Raw genomic sequence first — 26,149 nt, 5'->3', positions numbered from 1 at the left:
GAAAAATCGATATTAGAACATTTGTGATTCAATTATTGGATTACCATGACAGTACAATATTTCTTTGTTCTTACTCAGGTTTCCCTTTTAAAGCTGATTGATGGGTTTTTATGGAATGACTCTGCACCGCTGTTGAAACCAGGCTTCTCTTTCAATGTTCAAGCCCTATTAGACCTTTGAGTTTGATGTAACTTTTGAAATTTAGAATGTTTCTGCTCGATTTTTTTAATCCTTTTTTTTCCCCCCCATTTTTCTAATGATCAGAACTACTTTTATCCACAGACTGGACAGAGATTAAGTCCTTTCTCTGATGTTAATGCCAGTTTAACTTTGACGCAATTCCAATCCAATTCATAGTTCAACAGATGGGTGGAAAGAGAGTAGTAAGCATCACTAATAGAGATTTGGAGCTCTTTTTTCAGATAATTGACTTATAGGCAAAATATTAGATTATTTTTCTCTCTTGGGTCAAAAGGCATTTGTTAGTGAATTGCTGCACATCATTCATCAAAAAGAACATCTCAAATTCAAGTCCTCAGGCTACAGCTGGGAATGATTTGGCTGACTGAATATTTCAGTACAGATTTATAACATGACAAAAAAGTTCCCTTTTGATTGATCCCTTAAGGGAACTGTGCCAAATTATTGGCTCTTGGTGTAGGTTAGCACTCCACTGATGAGAGACAGTGCACAAAGACTATTTTCAAATTACTGCCGATCATATTTGGGGGATGGTGTGGGTACAATCAGTGCATCCTGAGAGGTATCAGATCTTGCTACTTCCAGAAGTCTGCTGCTTTCACATGGGCTGATCAGGATTTCTGCAGTTTTGTGCAGCAGACTATGGAAGATGTTCTGATGTGGTAATTAGAAACTCTCATTAGTATTACTTACAACTAAGCTGGATATCTCACAGCAAAATATTTTCACTGCACCTTCATCTATCATGATAACAAGTTAATCTCCACATTTGAAAGGGAAAACTGTAATGGCACAGTTATTAGTATTACTTAGCTTATTTCTATAAAAGTAATTGTTTCTGAAGTATAATTTTCAGTCATACTTTTATGCCAGATCCTGCTGTAAATGAGCATCATTTCTTACTCATTAAAGGGAGGGGGAAGTGCTTTCTTCAAGAGTGTAAGCAATTGTGAGGCAAATATAAGAAAGGGAAATACAACATCAGATGATCCCTGTTACCTCAGTAATGTATTGCACAGCTGCAATTTAATGCATACCAAGTAAATCTCAATCTGGGACACAGAGGGAAAATCAGGTGAAAAAGGATGCATTGCCTGGCCTTGAAACACAGATATTTCAAACCAGTATTTATATATGAAACAGTGGAAAGCAAACTGATTTTCAAATAAGTTAAAAGTGAAAAGCAGCTTTCTGAAACCCCACCAGCTACAGGAACCTGCAAAATCTACTCTTGTTTTCTTTTCCCAGAGAGAAAAGTTCATAAAACTGCTGGATCAGTTGCACAATTCTCTGAGGATTGATTTATCCAAATACAGGGTATGTATAATGTATTCTATCTAGAGCTGACATGAGAACTCAAATTCTTTGGGAAAAAAAATTACAAAATTTAAGCAAAAAAAAAAAAAAAAGAAAGAAAATCTTAGTATTTTTTTTCCAAAAGGTAAGAATGGGTCAAGGGATGAGCAGATATTCAGGACAGAGTATGATTCAACTTTGATTAAGTTAGTCTATAACTAGTCTATAATTAAGTTAATTCATCTGGGAATTACCTTTACTGACTCAGGTATTGCAAAGTGCAGTTCCTGCTGTGTTTATTTGAGAGACTGACATCTTTGCCACAACCTCCACCCTAAGATCCCAGTAATGTTGAAAGAGGCTCATCTTTGCATTTTTCTATGTGATAGGAATTTCAGTTTCCTCTTTGCCTCATGGAATCTCTTTCCACTGAGCTCTGCTCCAAAGCCAGCCCTTCAGGACAGCATGCACTGGATACCTGCCAGTTCCCACATGGCTCTGAACCCCCTCTCCTTCTCCATTCCACTCGACCATGAAACTTTTGGACAACACAGGAGCAGTTAGGGTTCCATCAGCTATGGCTCTCTGAGCTTCTGGGAATGACAGCCTCCAAGTCAAGGATTTCTCTGTTCATCTGGCCTGCTTTCTAAACCTGGAGGAGAAATGGAATATTTAACGGCATTAGAGGGAGAAGTTGCACATACTCAGTTTTTAAGACCGTGTCCTTCATGCAGCAATATTTATTGCAATATCTTTTAATTTTGAGGAATGCTATCCAGATAACATCGTAGCATGAGGCTACTTGGCTCATGTGGCATTTAAACAACGCTGCTACCCATCAGTCTGTTAACCCAGAGATCAAAGCAAAAATTATATAGATTATTTCTTCATTAAGATTTCTACTGCATATATGCCCACAAGTGATGTATGTGCCATGAAGAACTCTTAAATTATTTAAATTAACAACAGTTTCCAGGTGTTACAACAGATTATCTTTTAAGCTGTAGTATTTTTTTCCTCCATTCATGTTTTGGAAATATAACAATATTTTGAATCATTGATACTACAAATACAGGAGCATTATCAAAAGTGTTCCTACTCATATCAAAGGGATATTCATCCCTGACTTCCTCACAGGCAGAATTCAGGCAACATGGGAACACCTCTAATCCTTCCAAGCAGCATCTTAGTTTTTCTAGAGGGTTTTTAACTAGTTGTTCAAGGATCTTACCTGTAACTAAAATTTTGCTCTATTCCTCTTGTCCTGATTCACCAGGATAATTTTCCTGCCAGCAATTCTGAAAGACTCCAGGATCTGAAATCAACTGTGGACCTGCTTACCAGCATTACTTTTTTTCGGATGAAGGTATTGTCCTTTATTTGCACAATGACTCCAAATTAAAAATAATAATAATAAAAAAATAATTAAAAGCTGTTACCTTTTATCTCATACTCATACTGTTAGTCAATCAATCTCCTTCATTTTTAGTTTAAATCTTTCAGGTTACTGATGATCATTGAAGGAAAGTAATTTTATTCATACTTTCTATTAACAATGTGATAAAAACCATTATTTAAAAAAATAAAGAACTGTATTTTCCTTTTTTAACTATTATTGGTACACTTCCTGAAGGAAACAAACATCTTTTTAATTAGTTTAAAATCAAATCACACAAAGCAAACTCAGGTAAACTCCTTAGGAACATGTGTCATATAAAATAATATTTTCTTAGTAATATCATAAAATCACAAGTCAAACAGCAAAATAGATCTGATAACTCTATTTGCCTTAGTAACTCCAAAGGTTCATATCTAAGTGATCAAGTACTGAAATACTTTGGAATGGAATGATACTCATTAATGTTACTGAACAAAAACCAGAACACAAAACAACATTTGTTGCAATAGTATGTGATTTTATTGCATTAGGCACTACATAAAGAGAATTAAAATAATCCCTTAAGTTAAAGTTGAAATTAATGTATCCTAAAGTGGAGGAAAAAGCTGAACCCTTAGCCTTAAAAATTAAAGTGCTATTTGGCTGATATTCAAAGGAAAGCACGTAATTATATGGTTTAATTATTTCATAAATAATTAAAGAGTTTCAGGATGTAAACCCTAAGATGTAAACCCTTGGACCTCTTTCAACATATGAGTCATTTCATTCAAATAAAACTTAGTAATACAATCTGCTTACCTAACTTCAGTATGTGTTTTAATGCATCTGAACTAAGATCATCTTAAGTCAACACAATTTTAATTTTTTTATTTTATTTTATGATATTTCAGTGCTTTTCATCCTATATGACAGAACTACATTCGATGATTGGATTTTCTGTGTGTGATATAATTCTGACATTCTGCCAATTGCCAAATTTTTTATTAGGTCCTGGAACTGCAGAGCCCGCCTCGAGCCAGCACTGTGGTGAAAGATTGTGTAAGAGCCTGCCTGGACTCAACTTACAGATACATCTTTGACAATTGCTATGATCTCTACTCCCAGTTAGTGGATCAGGTAAGGTCAATATGAACTTGTTTCAAGCTATTGCTCGTTCATTATTGTTAGTTTACCTTACGTGAATGGAAAGCCTTGCCGTGCTCCTTCATATCAGAGCTCTCAGGTTATTTTCATTTTATTTATGTATGAAGGAGCAATTTATCATAAATACACCCACAGATAGCTATGAACTCCAAAATGTTTACCAAGCTGAGTTTCAAAATGAGCATGTTAACTCATAATTGAGTCATCACATCAGACATGACTGTAAAATTGTCCAGTGATTTTAGGGAAGATGACATTAGATTGATTACTGTTCATTTAAGATCTGTAACTGGAAAATATTTTTTAAAAATCTAATATTTCACTTTAGCAGCTTTAGGAAAAACACTATCATCATTTGCTGAAAATTATATTCTGTCTTTCCAGCCTTATATTTTAACACATATGATGCATACTTGGATCCAAGCTTTAATAACAGCTTTAAGAAAGCAGAGGATAATTCTGAAACATTTCTTAATATTAGTCTGTCAGGCTGACCTGCCAATGTAAAATAATTATAGCATGTATTGTGTTCCAAATGTCATTCAAAATCTTTGAGAATGTTGTTTACTTGTTTAAGACTATATGGCCAGAGTTCATTCTGTAACATTAAAACTGAGAACTGACTTAAAGCACCATCACTGCTTTATGACATTACCTCTTGTTCCTTGCATTTTCTTCCTGGATTCTACACTGAAAAAATGGTGTTAGAGTGACTATTCCATCCTTGAACAGGATTATTTGTTTGGCAAAAGCACATTTTCTGTGTAGTATACACTCATGCTATTGATATAAGACATCAAAATTAATCTGAAAGTACATTTGATTTGAATCCAAAATATTAATTACTGTATTTCAGGAAGGGTAGTATATGCTGTTTATTCAACTTTTCTGAAATGAGAATTTATTTTCCAATGTTGGATTCCTGATATGTGAGATAACTTATCTACAGCTTTGAACATGCAAATTTTTCACCACCACCATGAGCACTCCACATCCTTAGTGCTCATGTGTGTGTTTATCCTACAACAGATTATATTGTAAGCTGAGTAGGAGTATAAATTAGTAGAAGAAGCAGCTTCAGGCATCACATCTATTTACGTCATAAACTGCTCTGTTTTCTTGCTAATGTTTACTCTGCAGCAATTTGATCTTGTCTGGTAAATATAATATGAAGTGCTGCTACTCTGGGTATTACATAAGCCTGCAGTTCATCAGCAGATTCCAGCAATTTTAGTAAACAGCTAAAAATGAAGTAGTCTTAGTTCTGCAAAGCATTGTAACACCTGCAAAAGCCTATCTGTGTTCAAAAAATTCACTGCTTGTTTTCTGTGAATTCGTAAAATAGTTTAGCTTGTCTATTCTAAAAGATGGTTTTAAAATACAGGGCTATTATAGCCCCTCTGTTTGATATTTGAGTGAACTGCATTTCACTGTAGTTCTGTGCCTCTTGTGTTCTTTTTCACAATATCTCCAGCAGGGGCGGTTTTACAAAGAAACATTAAGCAAATAAGTGTCTACAGAGTTGCAATCACTAGGAAGTGCAAGAAACTTCAGTGAAGATTTGTAAAAAAACCCAAAATTTAAAATGCAGATAAATAGATTGCATTCAAAATAATTAATTTCTAACAATAATCAATAAGCAATCACATATAATCTTAATGCCAGACAAAACTTTATTTCACAGGAGGTGGGAGACAATTCTGAGAACTATAACTAGTCTAGCTTTAATAGAGAGATGAGTAAAATAATTCAAATTACTCCCAAAATTCTGCATCAACTCTATAGTTGTGCAAGGAAACTGTGATCACCATTATCTTCTTACAGTTTCCTATCAATACATCCACATGTACATTTGCTTTTAGGAACAGCTAAGTATACAGCTTGTTCAAACCTCTAGCTCTGGAGGTTTCCCAGTGAATCCAGGTGACTGGCTTGTAGTACCACTGTTATAATAATGAAGCAGTAACCAATATTTTAATTAACATTTCATTAGCTTTGTGTCCAAACCCCTTAGTCCAACTACACCATATTCCACCCTTCAGCCACTCCTCTCTCTGCCTACCTCCCCCTCAGGTGAGGTCTCCTCTCAGAGGGAGGAAGGCAGGTCACACCACCATGGGGGTGCAGCACAGGAGGCTCACGTTTCAGCTGCACAGCTGAGGTTTGAGCTGTGACTACTGAGAACTGAAATCAATGAACCCCAAAGCAGCAAGAAACGGTTCATATGTAGGTCACCACCTGCTCTCTCTCGGGGGACAGCCTGGCAGCTGCTGTCCTGTCAAGGCCCACGGAGCGCTCAGGGTGTAGCTCTGTGTGGAACTCATGTCAACCATCACCTGAGTTTGCTTCTGCCTGCAACCTGAAACTCTCGGAGATGCCTGCCTCAGAATGTCAAGAAAATACACTTAATGTCTGAATGTGTGTAATTGTTTGATTTTTGGGGTGAAAATAGAACAATGAATGATGACCTTGAGGGTGCCCAAGCTGGAGTTTTGGGGAATTTATCACTATAAGAAGCGCAACAAGTAAATTACAAAATATTCTCAGCAGTCTCTCTTTTTATTGCCCTCTACCTTGTGTCAGACACACAATCACTGTTATAAAGCTAATGTCTTGCAGCAAAACATCACCCTGGGGAACAGCTATGTTTCCTGGGGTGAAGCATGGCAAATGCTAGCAGTGTGCAAAAATAGCGTGCTACGGTTCCACACCAGAATACAGAGAACAGCTGATGACAAAATACAAATGACTACTAAAGAGAGTAAAACGTGACAGCCTGGCAGTCTTACTGACATGTATATTACTGTCCTCATTGTCTGAGACAAAACCCTCTGATGAGGAACTACCTAGTTCCTTATGCAGCAGATGCAGTATTCTCTCTTTTTAATTAACACTGATCTGAGTGGAGTGCTTAGTTTCCCCATGTGGAAAAAAAAAAATCTTGAAAAAGTAGTTTCAGAAGCACTTTGATAACTTTCTGACTCAGTTTACAGGAGGGTGGAACGAGATGATCTTTGCGGTCCTTTCCAACCCAAACAATTCTATGATTCTATAATGATTCTAAGAATAGGGTTTCAGTTTCAAACAAGAAAACACTTTAGCAGTTACTATGCAACAGCATTGCTCAGAAAAATTCCTCACAGGTTTTGAATGCATGTTGAGTGCCTGCAAATGTTTCTAGTTTTCAATATTTTACATCCATAAATATAGATTTAAAAAAAAATTATCACATTCTAAAAATAGGTGTGTTCAATATATAAATGTCTATATATGTGTATGTTTTATGTATAATGCATATTGTATATCTCCTGGGGATTCTTAACATCTTCCAAATTAAGTAATACTAACTAAACAGCTTAAAAATACAGAAGTACAGTTAAAATTAGTATTTCATCATCTAAGACTGGCATATAACATAGCCCTCAGTAGCCTAGTGCTAATCAGGGCTACTGTGCTGGTTTCCTTTCAGTTTGCACTCTATCATTCTTTATATAGAAAATATTATATTCTAAAACGTAGCTTGAGGTATCAGACAGCAATAGATAAGTTTCTGATATCATAGGATTGGACTTATCAAAGTCACACAGAGACTAATGTGTATTGATTGCACAGAACATAACAAAATAAAAACAAAGCAATATAAACCCAGACATTCATTCTACAGACTGGTAAAATCAATGATGACAGAAGTTGAAAGGCCTGTGTTCCTCAGATCAGCCTTTACAGATTTGTCTCAGGGTAATACAGATGTAGATTTTAATTCTGCTTCACACTGTGCCTGCAATTGCTTTCTCCACCTTCAGTCAGTGTTCCAGAGTACAAAATATGTTTGCTTGTCAACAGTTTAGCCTTTTTCTTTTTCCTTGAACTTGGAAAAATCCCTCTATATTTTATTTTTTCTATTATTGAAGTCCCAGCCACTGATTTTGGTGGGTCTGTGGTACATGATCCATTGCTCTCATATATGAATTCAGTTCATATATGCAAATATAGAGAGAGAGTCATATATACATATGTGTATATGTATGGCATATATATAGTATAAGGAAGTTGAGAAAAACATGGTTTAGTGCAAGTAAAGAATTTATTTTGATATATATCCTATGAAAAATTGCTCTTACTTCCTCATTCTGATTTTGGTGTCTTCTGTGGTAAAAGACAAAAAATTATAAATCACATAGTTTAGAAGTTACATTAAAAAAAAAACCAAACACATAGAATCTGCACTATTTCCTGTCTTTGTAAGTCTTTAGTGAATAATATGACTTCTCTCTAAACATATTTTTCTTGTAAGGTGTTTGCTACAACTTTAGAGTGATCCTAAATACAAGAAGTAGCCAAGTCAATTAACAGAGTGTATAAAAACCTGTATTGTCATGTCTTGATGATGTAAGACATCATTTGGTATTACTGTTTGTTTGATCTGCCAGCAGAAGCCCCTCAGGAATATCACTGTTCTGCCTTCGGCCAGTTTAGTTGTTGAGCTTTTAAGTACAAGACATCTTATGGCATTTCATGGATCTGTGCATGGGACAGCAATACCTCCCAAGTGATGTCAAGATATTTTCAGTGGTTTCACTTTCCTAAGTGAAATGATTGGTGAAGATGAAAGTGATTCTGCTAATTGGCAAACTTTCATTTGTGTCAGTATTCCTGAAAGTTTTCTTGGTTAATATAAAGAGCAGCTTGTGATTTTAGCTTGTTAGTACTGGATCAAACAAAAACAAAAGACAGGAAACATCACAGAATCATTCTTTTTAAAAGTCAAGAATCATGAATAGCATCAGTTTAATTAATGATTTTGTCATCTTGATATTTTGAGATTTTATTTTCCTCTTGACCTTTTTAGTTGTATTTTTAAAATATTCTCAGTATTGTTAACATCCTCCACAGTGATAAGCAGTATTTAGTGGCTCATGTATCTTCTCGCTGTATTTGTGCCAACATGGCACTAATTGGGTATATCAGGTATTTAGTTAATGTTTTTACACTAACAGTTTCTTCTAATGAATATAACTAGAGTGAAAAAAGAAAGTTACTGTTACCAAGATAAGCTTTTTCCACTGAATAGACCACACAGTTAACTATGTTTATACTCCAGAAATTCGGTGTATAAGCTGTTGTAAGCATATACTTTACCTGTGTACAATCTAATCTAATCTGGGCATTTTAAAACCCCTTTACACAACTTCTGCATAGCCTGTAAATACTCTGTACTAAGTAGGTGTGTATGGTATTATTTCCTAAAGTAAGAGGATGCATATCATGGAGAATTGGTTGGATATGGGACCAAATCACAGGATCAAGACATGAGCTATTATGATCACAGTTATGAAATCAGAGGAGATAATTGCTTGTTTTTCAGTTTTTTGAGACCACTGTGAAGGAAAAACTTAACTTGCTCTTTCATCTTGTAAGGGAGTGTTCTTCCTGACTGTTCACAACACACTGATGATGAACACATGTCACCAACATTGGCTTCAGCAAAACACTTTGGAAATCAAACTTCAATGCCTCTAAAAAGTGTTTAATTTAGTTACAAATATGTTAAAATGCAACTATAATTTTATGATGTTGTACTCCCACTCACTTTTTCTACACTGTTATGCTGCTCACTATTCCTCTCAGTCGTGCCAATAGAAACATTTTGAAGTCAACACATTACACCACTGAAATTTTTTTTCTATATGAAAATACCTTGTTCTCAAGTTATTTTTTATTCCAAGATGGAACTTTCTTTTGTTGTTTTTTCAACTCTGCAACTGCTCAATGCAATCAAATTTCCAGCATTGTTTTGCCTCATTATAATGGCACTGCACCAAGCCTGCCAGAGTTGGAGAAGCATTGGGACAATGCTGTCAGACACAAGGTGTGATTTTTTTGGGGTTGTCCTGTGCAGGGCCAGGAGTTGGACTCAGTGATCCTTGTGGGTCCCTTCCAGCTCAGGGTATTCTGTGTTTCTATAATGCTTCTATGAAGGCCTCTGTTGCCAGAAACCACATAAAACAAACAACAATGCCAATAATACTAACAGTGTAAAAACAGCTGGAATGATTCTGTTTCTAATACACTAGTTAGATTTTAGGATAAAGAATTGAAATTATCACTGGGCATCACTGAGTACGTACTTTTATTTCAAGCACACAGCTCCTCCTGTTAATGTGAAACTATTTTAAAATACCTTCTCTGGGTCTTTTGAAAGCACCATTTTGATTTTTAAGAGATACCTGTTTCAGAGAATTTTTGTAGAAAGAGCCTCCTTATGCAGCTACTACTTTGTAAATTACTTACTTTTTTCTATCTCTATTAAAAAAATGAATTTCACATTCTGTGATTCACATTCACAGTCATGAAAAGCTGTCTCAGCTACATGTCACTGCAAGTTGTTTGCTGTGAAATACAGTTTTTGTATAAGATGCTGAGATAAATGTGAAGTGGCTTTGTCTTCTAGAACTGCCTTTCAGTTGATTTGATTTAAACATGCACAGACCTCTGAGAAAAAGATGGTATATTAGACATAAATCTTTGATATAGAAACAAGGCCTTCTAATAAAAATATAATGTACACCAATGAAAGCCCTTGTGAGTGACATTAATGCTCCAATGTTCATTTCTGTTTTGAAAAGCACTCTCATTTGCATGTGTGGTTTTTAATTGCCAGTGACACCAGGCCCATCCTCCCTTGTACCTGAGCTTTATTTCAGTTGGTTTAGACATTTGAAGTGGTACCATTTGTAGTGCAACTGAGTACGTAGCTGTGTGATTAATGACACTTTTCTAAAATATTCCACAGTGGCCACAGAAACAATTTCAATTAAGTGCTGTTGAAATTCCCTTTCTGCCATTTAAATGCTAATAATAGATAAAAGTTAATTGAGGTTAAAATAACATTTAATTAATTCACCATGACACTAAAACAGTGTTATGTCTATTCAAAAAGGTACAGGGTCCGTTGCAGTGGTCATAGGAGTAGGAATGAAAGTACAGGGAATAGATGTTTAAACTTGCAGCATCACAGACGTGTTCTTTCTGACTTACTAGCTGAGACCCCTTTCCATCTCAGGCAGCTGTGTAGAAGAGGCAGAAATTATGTGTGTATTTATGTGTGTATCCATACAGAGCTAGAAATATTTATTTTCATCTTTGGGTCTCTGCAATGAAGTTATTTATTGGACATTGATAAGGAATCTGATCTTTCTGTCAAGCAAAGAACTGCAGAATACTTTGTCTAGGAAATTGTAGGCTAAGAATTCATAAATCAAAACTGCAGAGACAAAAATCTAGCTGTAAATGCACATTTCAGTGAAACTAAAAAGTACAAAATTCTCAATAAAATAAAGGGAAATTTAACTACTTCTGCATTTAGACCATACAGCATAGCAGCTATTAGGCTGAATATCTTCAGTGTATAATTCAAAACAAAACATTAAATGCTCTTTAGCATTGATTTGTTTGGTCTTTATTATGTAAGGTATAAAAGTTCTGCCTCAGCAGACAATTTTACCTGCACTCAGTTTGAGCCCAACAAAGAATTTTAAGAATATACTTAATTAAAGGACAGACATACACTAAAAATAAAACCTTTATTGATCTTCTTTGCTGATGTGACAGTCTTTTTTTAATATTTGTCCACAGCCAAGTACAGTACTCCATAAAATCTACTCTGAGTTGGATAATCAGTCTTTTTCCAAAACTTTTGAAGATTCTTAGCATATCAATTTTCCCAGCCAAGTAACAATCTGTAGGTGGAAATCCATAATATTTTCTCTAATTTCTCTAGTAAAAATATATTCAATCTTGTTTTAACAGAGTAAGAAACAAGAAGTTCCTAAAGAAGAACAGGGACCAACAACAAAGAATTTGGATTTCTGGGCCCAGCTTATTACTCTGATGGTCACCATTATAGATGAAGATAAAACAGCATATACACCAATCTTGAACCAGTAAGTAATTCATTTCCCTATATAAGTTAAGAATCATGGATTTATTAAATTAAGGACAGGAAATGCACTTTAATCAGTACTTGTAATTTTAAATAGAATCTAGCCAGAGGCTTTTATGCAGAACATTACATTGGCATCATTTGATAAAAACCTAGTGAGTGCTCTGATAACGGAAAGAGAATCTTTAGTTTTGGAAACTTTAAATACAGGTGGTATATGAACCATCCAAAAAAGTAAAGTTGCAAAATACTATGCAGGAGAACTAAATGGATAGAAGCAAAGTTCAGTGAAAAGGTGTGATAGCATTAATGTTATTATAGTACCTTGATGCACATGGTGTTCAAATCACACTGAGAGTCTTTTAGGCATGAGTTTTAGGGATTTATTTGTAACAGAATAATGAACTTCACAAAAAGACCCTCTCCAAATTTACAATTGGCTAGGGAGAAAGCCTAGCCACACTGACTTGGAAATTTATAAAATGGAGAGCAATATGCTAGAGATGGAAGTTGACTACTCAGAATTGAAGATGTAAGGGATGAGGGAGGTACAATCAATAACCAAGACAGGTCAAATAACTTAAGGCTGATGCAGTAGTAGAAAAGAGAGAGCCAATCAATAAATATAGAAGGAGGAGACAGAGTGCTGTGTTTGAACACAAAATATATAGGAGTGCAAAGGAACATGTTTCACATCTTACAGCTGCAGAAACTGATGTAGCACTAATTGAAATGCGACATGAAGAGGCCCCAGGGAAATGGTTCAGCTCCTTTAGGTCTTCGGAGCTATTTTACAGAGGGACTGTAGAAAATCTGGGCACAGTCTGGCTGTAATGACTTATGCTAAAGTTAAATTGAAACCTACATCTGTATTGTGACAGAACAAGAAATAGAGGTGTCTGTGGTTGCATTTAACTGAATGGTCTGAAGGGGAGCAGGAATAAGTGTGTTTCTTTCAGCCACCATAGGGTAGATACTGAAGGCACTCTGCACACTGAGATGTGTTTATTTGTTGATAAAAGATACCACACTATTTATGGACTCAAAGTATAATCAACAAAGAAACCTCCTGGTGATAACCAGCAGTTGGAAGATATTTCTTTGCCTTCTGATTCCTTCCTTTAAACAAATGAAGGATTGTTTTAGTTCTGGATAATAAGCATCTCTTTGTTCAGTCATTTCCTAAACTGACCTTATTAAGGAATAAGTTTTTACCCTACAGAGGAAAGAAAACACTTTTTCTGTTTACTCCATTTTTACAATTTAGTGTGAGGTTCCTCCATTAATTTTTTATCTGACAGCTGCATAACAAATACACTTACTATAAAACACGTAACTGAAACCAATAAACACTTGTGTTTCATTTCAGTCTCTTTGTTGAAATTAAACAAGTGTAACTGGGGGTTAATTATCTTTAAAAATTATTCTGGCTATATTTTTATACAAATGTGAGGGCGAAAGTAAAGGGATAAATAACACAGTTCTTCTAAGGGGATTAGGAGGTTCCCTAAAGTACAGCTGAGTGACTGTGGAAGATGTGAAAAGAGAATCAGGAGTGGACGGAATTGGGACAGATTAAGGGAGAGAGCTGGTGTCTCTGACTTCTCTCCCATTTTCACTGTTACTTTGTAAGTGGAAGAGTGAGCACAGGGAATAACATGTCTTTGAGAAGTAGGAGACATGAGGAGCAAAAGATGAAGAAACTGTGAGAGTAAAAAAATTGAAAAACTGTGCAGTTGCTTTGGATACCTTTTTTTTAAAAAAAGCTTCTCCTAAACCAAAAGGAGCATGTAAAAACTATTGAGAACAAATGACAGCCTCTTCCTGTTGGCTTACCCCAGAAAAGAAAATAGATTAAAATGGATGAAAGGGAAATATAAGCTGAATACATAAGAATATTGCAAAACTATGATTCCTTAATCAGGAATACATGGCCATGAGTGTCTCAGTGGAATATTCAGGCCTACATCGATTTGAAATCTATTTTGGAAATGAGGTAACTGAAGATCCTCAGGAGAGCTCCAAGCATTCTAATAGGAGTTTTCACAATTTTATAATATTGCTCACAATTCTTTTCCTCAACCATTTTTGGAAACTCTATTTTTATATCTACCTTAGAGGCAAAAATTATGCTGTGATACAGTAGTTTGAACTGTATCAGATTATGAATCCAAATGAAACATGACATGATCGCCTCAGCAAGCACTGCAGCCACTGACAGACCAGATCAGACCATCCAGTGGGAGTGTGGGAACAACCTGCAGTTCTTACATGGCATAAGAAACTCGACAGGTTTGAGGGGGAAAACATGGTCTGGTTTTTAAGGTGTGAAATTCTCATTCAAGTAGTTGAACAATGTAAAATGTGCTTGAAATCTGATTCACAAGCAAATCTAGAGCTTCCTGTTACTTGTAAATATACATTGTGTGGGCTGTGAGACAGCAGAAATTGCTATCCAAATAAAGAGTTATTCTAATAAAAGGAACAACAAATCAAAACCAAAATCTTCAACTGAAATATGCTTGTGCATTTTGAAAGGAAAATCTAAACTTTGCGCCTCTGCACTTTTTTTTTTTTTTTTTTTTTTTGGCATATATACTCAGAATAGTCAAGTTGTTATTGTGGTACAAATTTAAGAAACAAGACAGCTCTAGTGGGACTTTTCAGTTTGTTCTTCACTGCTCCTTAGATCTTTGCAATGCGAGGATCTGTTTTCTCTGTGATCACACTGTGTTCCACACACTCCCTCCCCATTCCACAGTATGGAATGTACTGGGTCGTGACATCTTTGGGAGCAGATTTCCTCATGCTTCAGCAGCTTGGGTGTTTGATAAAGCTGTGAAGTAAAGGATAGTAACTTATATTGCAGAAACAGCAACCTGTGAGTCAGCCAGTTGTGAAAGGTACGTCAGTGGGAAAAAAAAAATTGTGGAAAGAAGTGAAAAAAGTCAGAGTACACTGTGTCAGGAACTGGGCTGTGTCAGGCTGACTAGAATGTTTCGTGGATGGTGAAAAGTGAATCTGACGTGTTTTGTGTCTCGATTCGGTAATATTTTCCATTATCAGTTACACTTTATTCTGTGAAAACACATGAATATCACTTCTTTTGTTGAACTTGTGAACATTATCCTGTGAAACAAAGCCGTACTCTGGTTTTTCACAACATACACTGTCCTGTGCTCTTGTAGTACTGTAAGACCAGGTTAGTTATATAGACTAATAATTTTGTAGTACAAAGTATCTGTCTTATGTGTTATGTTTTCTCCAAGAAAAGGAATGTTACTTTATTTAAAAATGAAAACTTTGGCTAGATGGAGAATAGAGTACAAAAAGTAAGAATAAATGAACTCTTTGCTCACAGTTTAAATAGAATACATGTTTTCCAAAATCAGATAGAACTTTTGTCTTAAGGATTAGTGAAGCAGTGACTGTGGCCAGCACTCCACAGATGGTGTGATCTAACCTCTTGCTGCAAGCTCAGGACAAAAATTAATGTATTTACTCATAAGAGCAGTGAGATTTAGTACCTGGATGAGATTGAACCATCCAAGGACGGAATATGAGCTATTCTGACAATGTGCCTCTGAGGTTCAGGGACTTTGATATTCTCAAAATGTAGCACACTGGAAGATCTGAGAGCACAAATTAAGAAAAAGCACTTTTAATTGTCATGATAGGATTTTCGTATTTCAGGGTTGAACTGGAGACATGCAGCACTATCTGGGATAAAAGCTTTGGGGGTGTTTTGCTTATACATTGATTCTTTTCACTGTCATTTAAGCCGAGTTCATTCCATTGATCTGTGGTTTTGTATATAACCCTTTGTTAGAACTTGCCAGTGAGAACAGTTTTCCCTAATTTTTGGCTTCATTAAAATCAGTAGAGAGAAGACATCCAGAAGTGTCTGCCTTTTATATGCAGTTTAGTAGTTTTGGAAATACATGGATATCATTATGTAGGGGCAACCTAACTGTTTTGGATAAACTCAGATTTTGTAGTATTGTTCTAAGAATGACATAGAAATTGGGAAAATTTTGGCCTAAGGGACAGAAATAACAGTATCAGGAGCAAAAAGAAAGAACACTCTCCTGGTCGTCCTTTTTCTGTGCTGAGAAATGTGATAATACGTGGCTTACAAAGATTAGAAAATGCAATTTGTAGAGTTTTGCATGGGGAATTTGTCTGATATTTTGCTGCTTAGGGACCAAAGTCTGAAATAGTTGGAAAAGAAAAAGTCTATCATCGATTTTAGACTTAGCCTAAGTGAAGTCAGGTAGGATGACTCCAGGACACTGTGTTGAACTACAGTAATTTATACAACACAGACAATTGAAGTTTATGTGTGTGCATGTGTTTTCACAAATTAAAATGCATACACATATATATCCCACTAATCAAACAAATGCATTTTTATCAGACCCAGCCTTGTTTTATGGCCAGCTTTGCATTATGGTCAAAAGACAGTGTCAATATTAAATCAGCTGCCAAATACTTCCTCAGAGCAACACTGCCAAAGTTCAAGTCTAGTGCTGAGGGAGCACTCAGACTGGACTGAACGTGAAGAAACAAAGACAGCTGAGATGCATTTCAGCTTTTGAGCAGCAATTAATTTTATGTTAACAGAATTAATACAGAGTTCTTTAGCTGAGCAGCCATTAGCACAAAGAAGGCTCAGTGAACTGAGATAGCAATTGCCTCCTATTAAAGTGACTGAGCTAATGAGCTGTTTAAGTACTTTTTCTGTGCAGATAAGATCAGGGTCAAATATGTGCCTAGAAAGTATACATTAATTAGATCATGCTGCTACCACTATAAAGTTGCGCATAATTCTCACTCTTTCTTTGTCAGCAAGAGCTTTAAAAATTCTTACACTTTTACAAAAATCATTACAGAATATTTTCTGAATCTCTTTAGTGCTTTAATAAAACGTGAAAATACTTTGGATCAAATTCTCTGCTCACGTAAAATGTTGTAATAAACTCAAGGCAAAAGTCACAGACTCTGTGTATTTTCTCATGAATATGATAATTTCCTTACTTTAGGTGATCCCAGTGTATTCATGTGGCTCTCACTGCCCCCTGTGCTGTAAACAAACTGCTCTAACACTCAGAGATTCTGTGATGTACTTTCTGCTCTTCATCTGCATGACCTGGCTTGGTCTGCTTCTGTGCTCTGAGAACATCCCACACCTGCGTTAAGAACAGCCTTTTTTTTTTTAAGACAAATAGCTCTCCTTTAAAATGTGACAAAAAACATAGTGTCTATCACTTAAATGTCAGCTTTTTTCTCATAGCAAACAGTGAAGATGGTAACTGAAAGATTAAAGCTTTTCTTTTACACAGAATAAGGAACAGATGGGATCTATGAAAAAGCTGTGGAAAAAATACTGAATTGATAACAGTAGAACGTGTCTAAAAAGGACTGTTTCTCAAAGATGACATGAAGCATAAGACCAAAACTAAAATTCTGAATCAAAATCTGCATTTCACTACTGTTATCTTCTTTAGTCCTTTATCCATACTTCAAGGTGGAAGTCTTCAGACAGTGAATTGGATTTAACTAGTAAAAACCAATATAGCTTCACAGACAGCTTCACTGTTTTCCAGTGTAATAAGGGAGTTAGGGAAACCTGTAGCTCTAAACATCTGAGCCAGCTGTATCAGATTTTTCATAAACCATCTGATTTAGTCGAGAGTCATCTGCAAGATAGATACATGTTTCTTGATTTAAAATGTCATGTGAGGGAATTTGTGCAACATTCAACTAATTATTTACCCAGGCCTCTGCACTGAAGAAGTTTGACTTTGAAGATTGGATGGTTTATGTAATTGTACAAAACATAAAGTACTAAGTAAGTGCATACTAGAGGAATTATTTTGTGGAAATATTTGCCTTTCTGCTGTGCAGCTGTAAGGATAATTTCTAACAGCAGGTGAACTGATGTAATGTGATTGATTGCAGGTTCCCTCAAGAGTTGAACATGGGGAAAATCAGTGCTGAAATCATGTGGACTCTGTTTGCCCAGGATATGAAATATGCTCTGGAAGGTAATTAGAACAAACTATTAATTACACTAGAGAGTTCACTAAGACTCATTTCCAGTGTGACACCTGGCATCAGATTTCTGTGTGTGGTAAGAGCTTTCTGGACTACTTGTGTAAGATGCTTCACAGATTAATGAAAAAGAAGTGTTGGAAAGGAAGGAAATCATTGCACTGTGACTATATAAGGTCATCTGTGGACAAAAGAACTGTGACTTGAAATGCTATTTCTTATTACCTAGTTCTGTCAAAAATCGTAAGGGTCCAAAGAACCACAAATATCCTTGCTGGAGAGCATTGTAGACACTTCATATTTTCTTACTAGCTGAAAATTGCTAATCCGGCTGTAAGAAACATTTACAGAATGAAATTATGGAGAAAGCGCACACTATAATTAAATCTTTTTGTGCTCAAGAGGAGGTTGTATTCATTCTAGTTCCAACAGAATCAAATGCAGTTTCATTTTATCCCCGAGGATATTACTGTGGTTAACCATTACTAAAATATACATTTTTTTCAGTACAGCAGATAGTCTTCAACTAACAGCTTCAAAGCCACTCATTAAAATGTGGTTAATGCAGAAAACCAAGTAAAAATACCTGCATGAAACTGCCATTTTCTTTAGTCAAGTCTGCTACTAATTACAGAGCAAGTCGGACAGGGTGGGGAAAAAGTACGCGGTTGGACTTAAAAAACAATGCAATTCAACAGACATGAAAGATTAAACAAAATGAATACTTGAAGATCATTTCTATATTATTTTGTCCAGAATGTCTTTCATAGTGGTGCTTTGATGATATGGTAGATTTTTATAATGACAAAGAAAAGTAGAAAAAAGTTGAATGACTATACTGTCTATTGATGGAAGAACTGTTTTGTTCATCTGCTGTTGTGTTACTTTATTTTGTTAATTATAATATTTGAATACTAAACACAGTAGAGGAAAAAGGAAGAAAGGAAGGAAGGTAATTATAATATGTAGAATGACAACAGAACATGAGAAATCTAAGACGTGGAAAGGGGAAGAGATGTTCAAACTAATGTTTGAAAGTGATGTTCTGTAGTCATGTCAGAGTGAATCAGAAGCAGAAGTCTGAGAAAGCTGATGTCAGGCAGGAGATTATTCTCTGAGAGTGATCGATGAAGGCAAAAGCTTCCGAGAGCTGAGAAGCATCAAAACCAAATGAAAGCCACTGTTACAGGTTGGAACATATTGCTGGTGTAACAACCTCCTATTTGGAGAACAGCTACTAGAAAATTGCTGTTCAGCAACTCAGTGTCAGGATTGGATCTACATACAGTTAGCACAGATTACTAAGAATTTCCAATAGCCACTCCTTGCCGTGTTTCCATAACCTTGAAGGAGTAGTGACAGCAGTTACAGACTGCACAGGACATCCCTGAGCACCCCAACGCTCGTAGTGCTTTAGTCGTTGAACTATAAACATCCTGTACTGCAACAGGATAATTCACAGAACATAATTCACTCTATTTGCTAAGCAGAGCATGCTGATCACTCAAAAGGTGGCTTCAGATCAAGCCATAGTTTGTTTCTTGGTTGTAAAGAATAGAACAGGAAGCTCTTGAGGAAGAGTTAATCATACAGTATATAAAGTGTAGGTGGTTGGGCTGAATCAGGACTTCAAAAAAATATTAACATTAATCCTAATTCTGCAGAGAGTGATATAGAGGATTCGTTGGGAGGCACTTGACTCTTTCTGTCTATTCCAAATCTGACCCTGAATACGATCTCATCTCTGTGTTGCTGTGGATACTGTCTTTCTGAGTAGAGTAAATGCCATTCTTGTCATTAGAAATTCTAAGTAAATCCCAGAATCAATAGTGAAAAAGTTCCTGTGTATAAACAATAATTAATGAAAATTGAAATTAGTATAAATTATTATAAATATACACAATTTCACCCTCTATGGTTTCATTCCTAAACAGGAAACTCAATAAATCCAGTCACAAAATATGGATCAGCATGCTGTTTCTCTCCCCAGCTCTGCTGGCTTTTAAATCATTGATTCTTACATTAGATATTCTAGAAACTGAGTTTAACTCAGTTGATAATGGCAATATAACTTTTTGCTTTGAATTCTATAAGATTAGAAGCAAGACCTTAAATATGGCCACAGTTGGTCCTCCTGATTTTAATGGAGTTCATTAAAATGCATTCCATTCTGCCCTGCCACTCTCGCCTTCCAAGTTATTAACATAGGCTACCATCTGTTCCTACATGGTGTCCAGGGCTGTGATTGCAATCTTTCCCTGATCCAATTTACTATTAATCTCCTGAAGCAGCATATTTTGTGTTACAAAGTTGATTCCTTTCTGCATCTAATCAAGAAGCAATGAACTAGTCCAACATTGTTTGCAAAAGGATTGCTCACGTGTTAAAAAAGATTAAATTAGCTCATCCAAGATACTGTTTCTGGTTTTACCCATCTAGTGCAGCCACACCCATCAGCTTCATTTCAGAAAATAAGCACATCGTATCTCCATTCTCTAACAGAAGACCAATACTGGAGCATCCACTTTCCTTTTCCCTGAGTGCTCAGAATGGCTGTTCAGCCCCTCCCTGTAGAGCTGGATGCCTCGCAGGGGATGTGAGGAGCTGCAGCTGCTGCTGGGCAGAGTTGCTGCTCTCCAGCAGTGCTGTCACCTCCTCTGCAGAAGGAGTCAGCAGCCCTGGGAGCCCGGCACCAGCAGCATCACACCCTGCTGCCCGCTCTTCTACCTGATCCGTGCCCAGGACAGTCCAGCTGGGAAGCTGCTGCTGCGACACGGAGATGCAGCTTCCAGAGCAGTGGCCTTTTGCTGGAGAAAAGCAAAGCAGCTGTGTGTGTCTGTGAATACCAAGGCAGAATATTGGCATGTGACAGGATGGGTGGCTGCTGTCACTCTTTTGGTGAGGGAGGAAGGGACATCCCAAAGCACAGCTCAGGTCTCCACAGCTGCCGAGATCAGAGCTACACTGTGCCAAGCTTACATGCCTTGGAAACAAAACTGTACTAAATTCTGATATCAAGTTCATAATTTCATTCCAGATTTTCTTCCAGTTTAAGTTAATGAAAATGTTTAGCCTTTACATAGTGTTAATAGTTTTAGGCAAACTGTAACAAATTGAGTTCACACCAGTTATTCTTTTCTGATCTAAGGAGCTTGGGATTGTTCTCATGTATAGATTTTGCATGGAGAAGGTATCACAGGTTTCTCTTTGAAAACTGACTTCATTAGATTTGGTCCCTTTGAGGTTTTTTTCTTCTTTACAGGTTATACAAGAAGCATTGGTGATTTGCATGACAGATACGTTGTTGTTTGGCATTCAGTTTACACAAGCATGTCTGATTTTATAGCATGGTAATATTTTTGTACTGTCCAATCCCCCAATTATTCTGCATTTATGTTACAAACAAATGAGAACAGAGAGAAAATTTCATCAGCAGTGCAAGTGATTTGTTATCAACTTCATATGGCGGGAAATCTTTTCCTTTACAAGTATGAAGATGCAAAGGATAAAAGGTGATGAGAGAGTAATGAGCTGTAATTAGACACACAGTTGCAAAGTATCTTTTTTATTCTTTATCCTCAGAAATGTCATTTTCAGATCTTCTAATGTTCAACTTTTGAATAGGTCAGATCAAGTGTCTGAAGCTATCCAGTCTGTTGGAAGGAGAACATCCTAATTGCTGTTATTATGATAATCTAATTCTGGTAGTAGCCAGAAGTCAAGAGCAGAATCCAGCCAGAAATTAATTAGCTGCTGTGTAAATACAGCAATAGACAGTCTCAGTCCTGCAAAGCTGAGAGTCTGAAGGCCTTATAAAAATAAAAGAACAAAAAAATCATTCCTCCATTGTATGCGTTTAACACAGTTTTGCTTTTGAAGTTTGCTCTTGTCCCCAGTGCATAAGTAGACATCATTTCCCTATTTCTCTGACAGATATTTCTTCCATGGCAAAAACTGATAAAGTGATTTGAAAGAGAAGAGGCAGGTCTGTGAGATGATGTTGAGCACAGAGACAGCATAGAAAAAAACCAAAAAGGCTAATGCTGCCCAGAGAAAGGTCACGCCATTTGGTGGCATATTTCATGTCTATTTTCACTCCAAATTTACAAAGTACCCCTTTCTAAATAGCACTTAGCCTTAGCTTAGAGGGAGGCTGCAGAGTAGATCTGGGGAGGTGAGACTGAGGTTTTGGAAGGGTCAAGAAGGCAGCATCCACCAGAATGCAGGGGTGTCATTGCTATCACAATATGAAACCTTTTTCATTTAGTCAGACTGATTTCTGCACTGGCACACTTGAACAAACGTATTGCATCCTTGCTTTTTCGGAGACCTGAGGAATATGCAGTCTCATGGCGATTCAGAGTCTCTAAAGGCAAAGGCAAGGGGATTAAAACTGGAATTAAACTTTCCTTTGGCAGATAATAAGACAGAATGTTAATACAGTTGGAGGAAGAGGGGAGTTAGGAGTTTCTGTGGTCAGCATAACAGACAACCATGTTAATAAGAGCAGCTCCACACTGCACATCCTGGGCAGCTGAGCTTTGCCAGTATGAGAAGCCACACCTATTGTGTGCAACACAGCGATCTCCAGGCTTGCCTATGAAGCATTGTAACCATACCAAATGGCACTATTTGTTGGAGTTAATTAGACCTGATAATTAAGACAAATGAAGTGGATAGAACTGTTCCCAGGGGCTAAGCTAATACTTCTTCACGGCACCGTGTTGTGCTGTAGCAATGTGTCATCTTACTTGGAACTACCTCAGCAATCTCTGGTATGGCACAACCTTGCACTTGGGGAGGTGCCCACTATATCTATCATTTCCTTGTTCTCTAACCCATTTTCTTGGATTTCACATATTAAACCACAGTCAGAGCAGTGAGTGCTACTGCATTACAAGTCTGCAGTAATCTTAGAGTTAAAGCTTCATTTCTGACTGTAGGTGTATAAATGGTGCCAGACGCTAAAAGAAAAAATGTAGGGCATCAGTGAATGCCTGACTTCAGTCTTAAACTTGTCACTCAATACTAGTAATGCATATTGTCCCATATATTTAATAATGAAAGCTCTACCCTTCTTTATTCTTTTTTTAAAGCAGTGACTATTAAACTTGTTCTTAAACACTATTATTAGCTCTTACCCAGGCAGTCACTTATTGTAAAACATCTGTGTATAAACTTTTCCTGAACATTGTCTAATTGTGAGCAAGACAACTTTTTGTTAGTTTTTATTACTTATACTAGTACTACCATGCTAGATAAGTTATAAGACTCTAAATGGTGCTTTAAATGAACCCTACATTGATTAATAAATATGGCTTATTTATAGCTCACCTGGCCCTGTCACTTCCACAAACCAGTGAGCTGAAGGAAGAAGTGTTCTGTTCACATAGAGGGGCTGTATGTCCCCTACAGCAGCAGGGCCAGGCAAGACTTTCTCTGTAGTTTATTAGGTACCAGAAGAATATTTTGCTGCTTCTTTCTTCGTGTATTTGATTACTGTTCTTTAGAGATGATACCATTCATCGCATCTCACATTTTTACAAAAGTTGGAGTTATATCTTTTGTCTGAAATAATTATGTGGCAAAAACGTGATTTTGCCCCCACAGAAAGTCCCTTAAACGACCTGCATTGTTTAGTGCAGTTCTGCATCTGCTGGTTGAGGGAAACTTTCATCCTTTTCTTTGTTTGAGGGGTTTCTTCCCCTTATGTCTGTAGAGTGCTCACACAGTAGCAGTGAAACCTGCACTCCATGAGCTAATCACAGAGTGAATCCACTTCTGTTTTGAATTTATTTCCTTTGAGAAACAGTAACCAATAAGAGCTTTCCTAAAACTATATATTTTTCTTTATCAACTAGAATAAAACACTTCAGTAAAAGAAAATTAAAAATAATAAGCAACCTGCACGCTATTTTTAATCTTGGCCATTCCTACTAAGACATGTCTTGAAAGATTTCCTCACCCAGCAGGTGTTCTCCTAGTCTCTGTTTCATTAGGTTGAAGACTCAGTCTTTTACTTTCAGGATTGTTCCACTTTTGGAGATTCACTATTGTTCTTCCTCCTATAGATCCTGAGGGAAATTTCCCCTTATAGGCAAGTGCATTAGTTCTGAACTAAACATTAGATACTGGTTCCAGCACCCCCAGGGGAATAGGATAAATCCATTAAAACTGCTTGTTTCCACATTATCTTTTAATAAGCTTTACACACAATTTGCTGGGTAGGAATTAGAGAACACCTCTGTGGTTTTGGCTTTCCAGGCAGAGGCAGATACAACCCAGGTAAGTATTAAAGCACAGCCTCCCATTTATCTTGCTGCCTGATTGTTCCTGTTCTGTACTTCATTCTAATTGCTTATAAAATGCTACTGTGCTTATTTGGTAAGGTTTTGTGCTCACTTTGCACGCTTGTGATGAGGCAAAGAGCAGAGAATCAGGTCTAAGTGTTTCCTTCATGAAAAGATACATTTTTAAAAATGAAACAGTAAGTGGAAGAAATATGTCATAAACATTACACTGAAGATGCAAGCTGAGTATTCAGTAGTTAAGGTCCAATGCTGTCAAACAGTCTTTGTTACCTTTATTCTGTTTTCGATCCCAGATTCAAGCATTATAATATCAAATCATAAATTCATTGAATGATTTGGGTTGGAAAGGACATTAAAAACCAGCCCATTCCAACCCACCTGCTGTGGACAGAGATGACACTGAATAGACCAGATTGCTCAGGGCCTAATGAAACATGGCCTTGAACACTCCCAGGGATGCAGCATATATTCTCTATTTATATTGTAATATTTATACATATTAGAAGTTTATGAAAGCCTAATCAATATAAATTGGATTCCTATACCAGCATCACTTTTTCTCTTTTATTACTCTCTGATTATGTGATTACTTTGAATAGATGTTGAAATCTCCATCATATTCTTCACAACCAAGGCTTTAATCATCATCATAGATGTCATATCAGATAGGATGGACCATTTCTTCTGCTCCATTCATAGCTTCCATTTTCTTACACTTTCCATGGTCAATAAATATACAAAGCAAGAATTCCATCAACAGTAAAAAAAGCACAATTCAGATTATTTCAGTCACTGGGAGCAAGTGCTGATTTCCCTTTGTAATCAATAGTAGCCATATAAATCCTGAGATGGAATTTTGTCTCTGAGTGTTTGTTCTTTGACTATTATTATCTGTTTAGTATTATGGTTCATAAATTTCACTCTGATGTGATATTGAAGGCTAAAATTTATACTGAGGTTGATCTTATTAAGTTACTTGCAGTAAGTTTGTCGTAGTGGAAAGCAGAACCAAGCAAGTTTATGATTAATCAAGCTGCACATTTTGCATCTGGAATTGCCCTTTTGGTGATAACCCCTCCAATTTCTGGAACTTTTCTGGAAGTATTTGGCTTTGGAAGTAGTTAATTAATTGATGAGACTAATGGGAGTAATAAGGAGTAAAAAGTAGGGGGAAGCAACTAAGTAACATTAAAGAGATACCAAAGTTAATTTGCCTAAAGTAATTTGAAACATGTAGTCAATATAACACAGTAGGTAAAAAATGGCAAATGCAACATTTTGAGTAGAAGATGGTTGTTTGCAGCAGATTCACACATCCCTCATGATATTACCTGTTGCTTCCCCTAGGTAGTGTATAACATTGGTATTTGATGCCCTTGAAGTTCCCATGAGACATTAACCTCTCCCAGGAAACCAGGTACAGCTCTGCCTTTTCAGGCTCCAAGCAGATGACCCTGAACTCTTTTGATCTGCTGTGAAACGTGAAGCAAAGTAGAGCAGTCTGAGCAAATGACCTCTTGCTTTGAGAGCTCCTTCTTGAATATAAAGGGCAATGTCATATCAGCTTTTAAAATGTGCTGCATTAAGTCAAGGATTATTAGCCCACTTCCACTGCAGGCAAGAAGACAAAAAAGAACATCAAATCCATTTTTTTATCACCATTCAGTATAAGACAGTCTGCCTTCCTTCCCTGGTTTCTGTCACAGAATCACAGAATCGTTAAGAAGGGACCTCTGGAGATCAATTCACCCCCTCTTCCAAGGCAGGGTCACCTGCAAGTGACATAGGAAAGTGTCCAGGTGG

The 26,149-nt window shown here is 36.6% G+C and overlaps 1 protein-coding gene across 1 annotated transcript in view; it reads left to right on the top strand.

Annotated features, from left to right (window-relative positions):
* Nucleotides 1-26,149, top strand: part of UNC13C (unc-13 homolog C) — a 138,516-nt gene that overhangs the window by 65,023 nt on the left and 47,344 nt on the right. The window contains exons 14-18 of the mRNA XM_050309689.1: nt 1,450-1,518; nt 2,774-2,863; nt 3,884-4,012; nt 11,849-11,982; nt 17,943-18,028. Of these exons, the coding sequence (XP_050165646.1) occupies nt 1,450-1,518; nt 2,774-2,863; nt 3,884-4,012; nt 11,849-11,982; nt 17,943-18,028 (508 nt within the window). The remainder of the gene's footprint in view (nt 1-1,449; nt 1,519-2,773; nt 2,864-3,883; nt 4,013-11,848; nt 11,983-17,942; nt 18,029-26,149) is intronic.

The sequence above is a fragment of the Myiozetetes cayanensis genome, unplaced genomic scaffold (genome assembly GCF_022539395.1).
Source record: "Myiozetetes cayanensis isolate MyiCay16 unplaced genomic scaffold, myiCay2020 scf14, whole genome shotgun sequence".
In the NCBI taxonomy this organism is placed as follows: Eukaryota; Metazoa; Chordata; class Aves; order Passeriformes; family Tyrannidae; genus Myiozetetes; species Myiozetetes cayanensis.
This window is presented reverse-complemented; position numbering and strand designations above follow the sequence as displayed.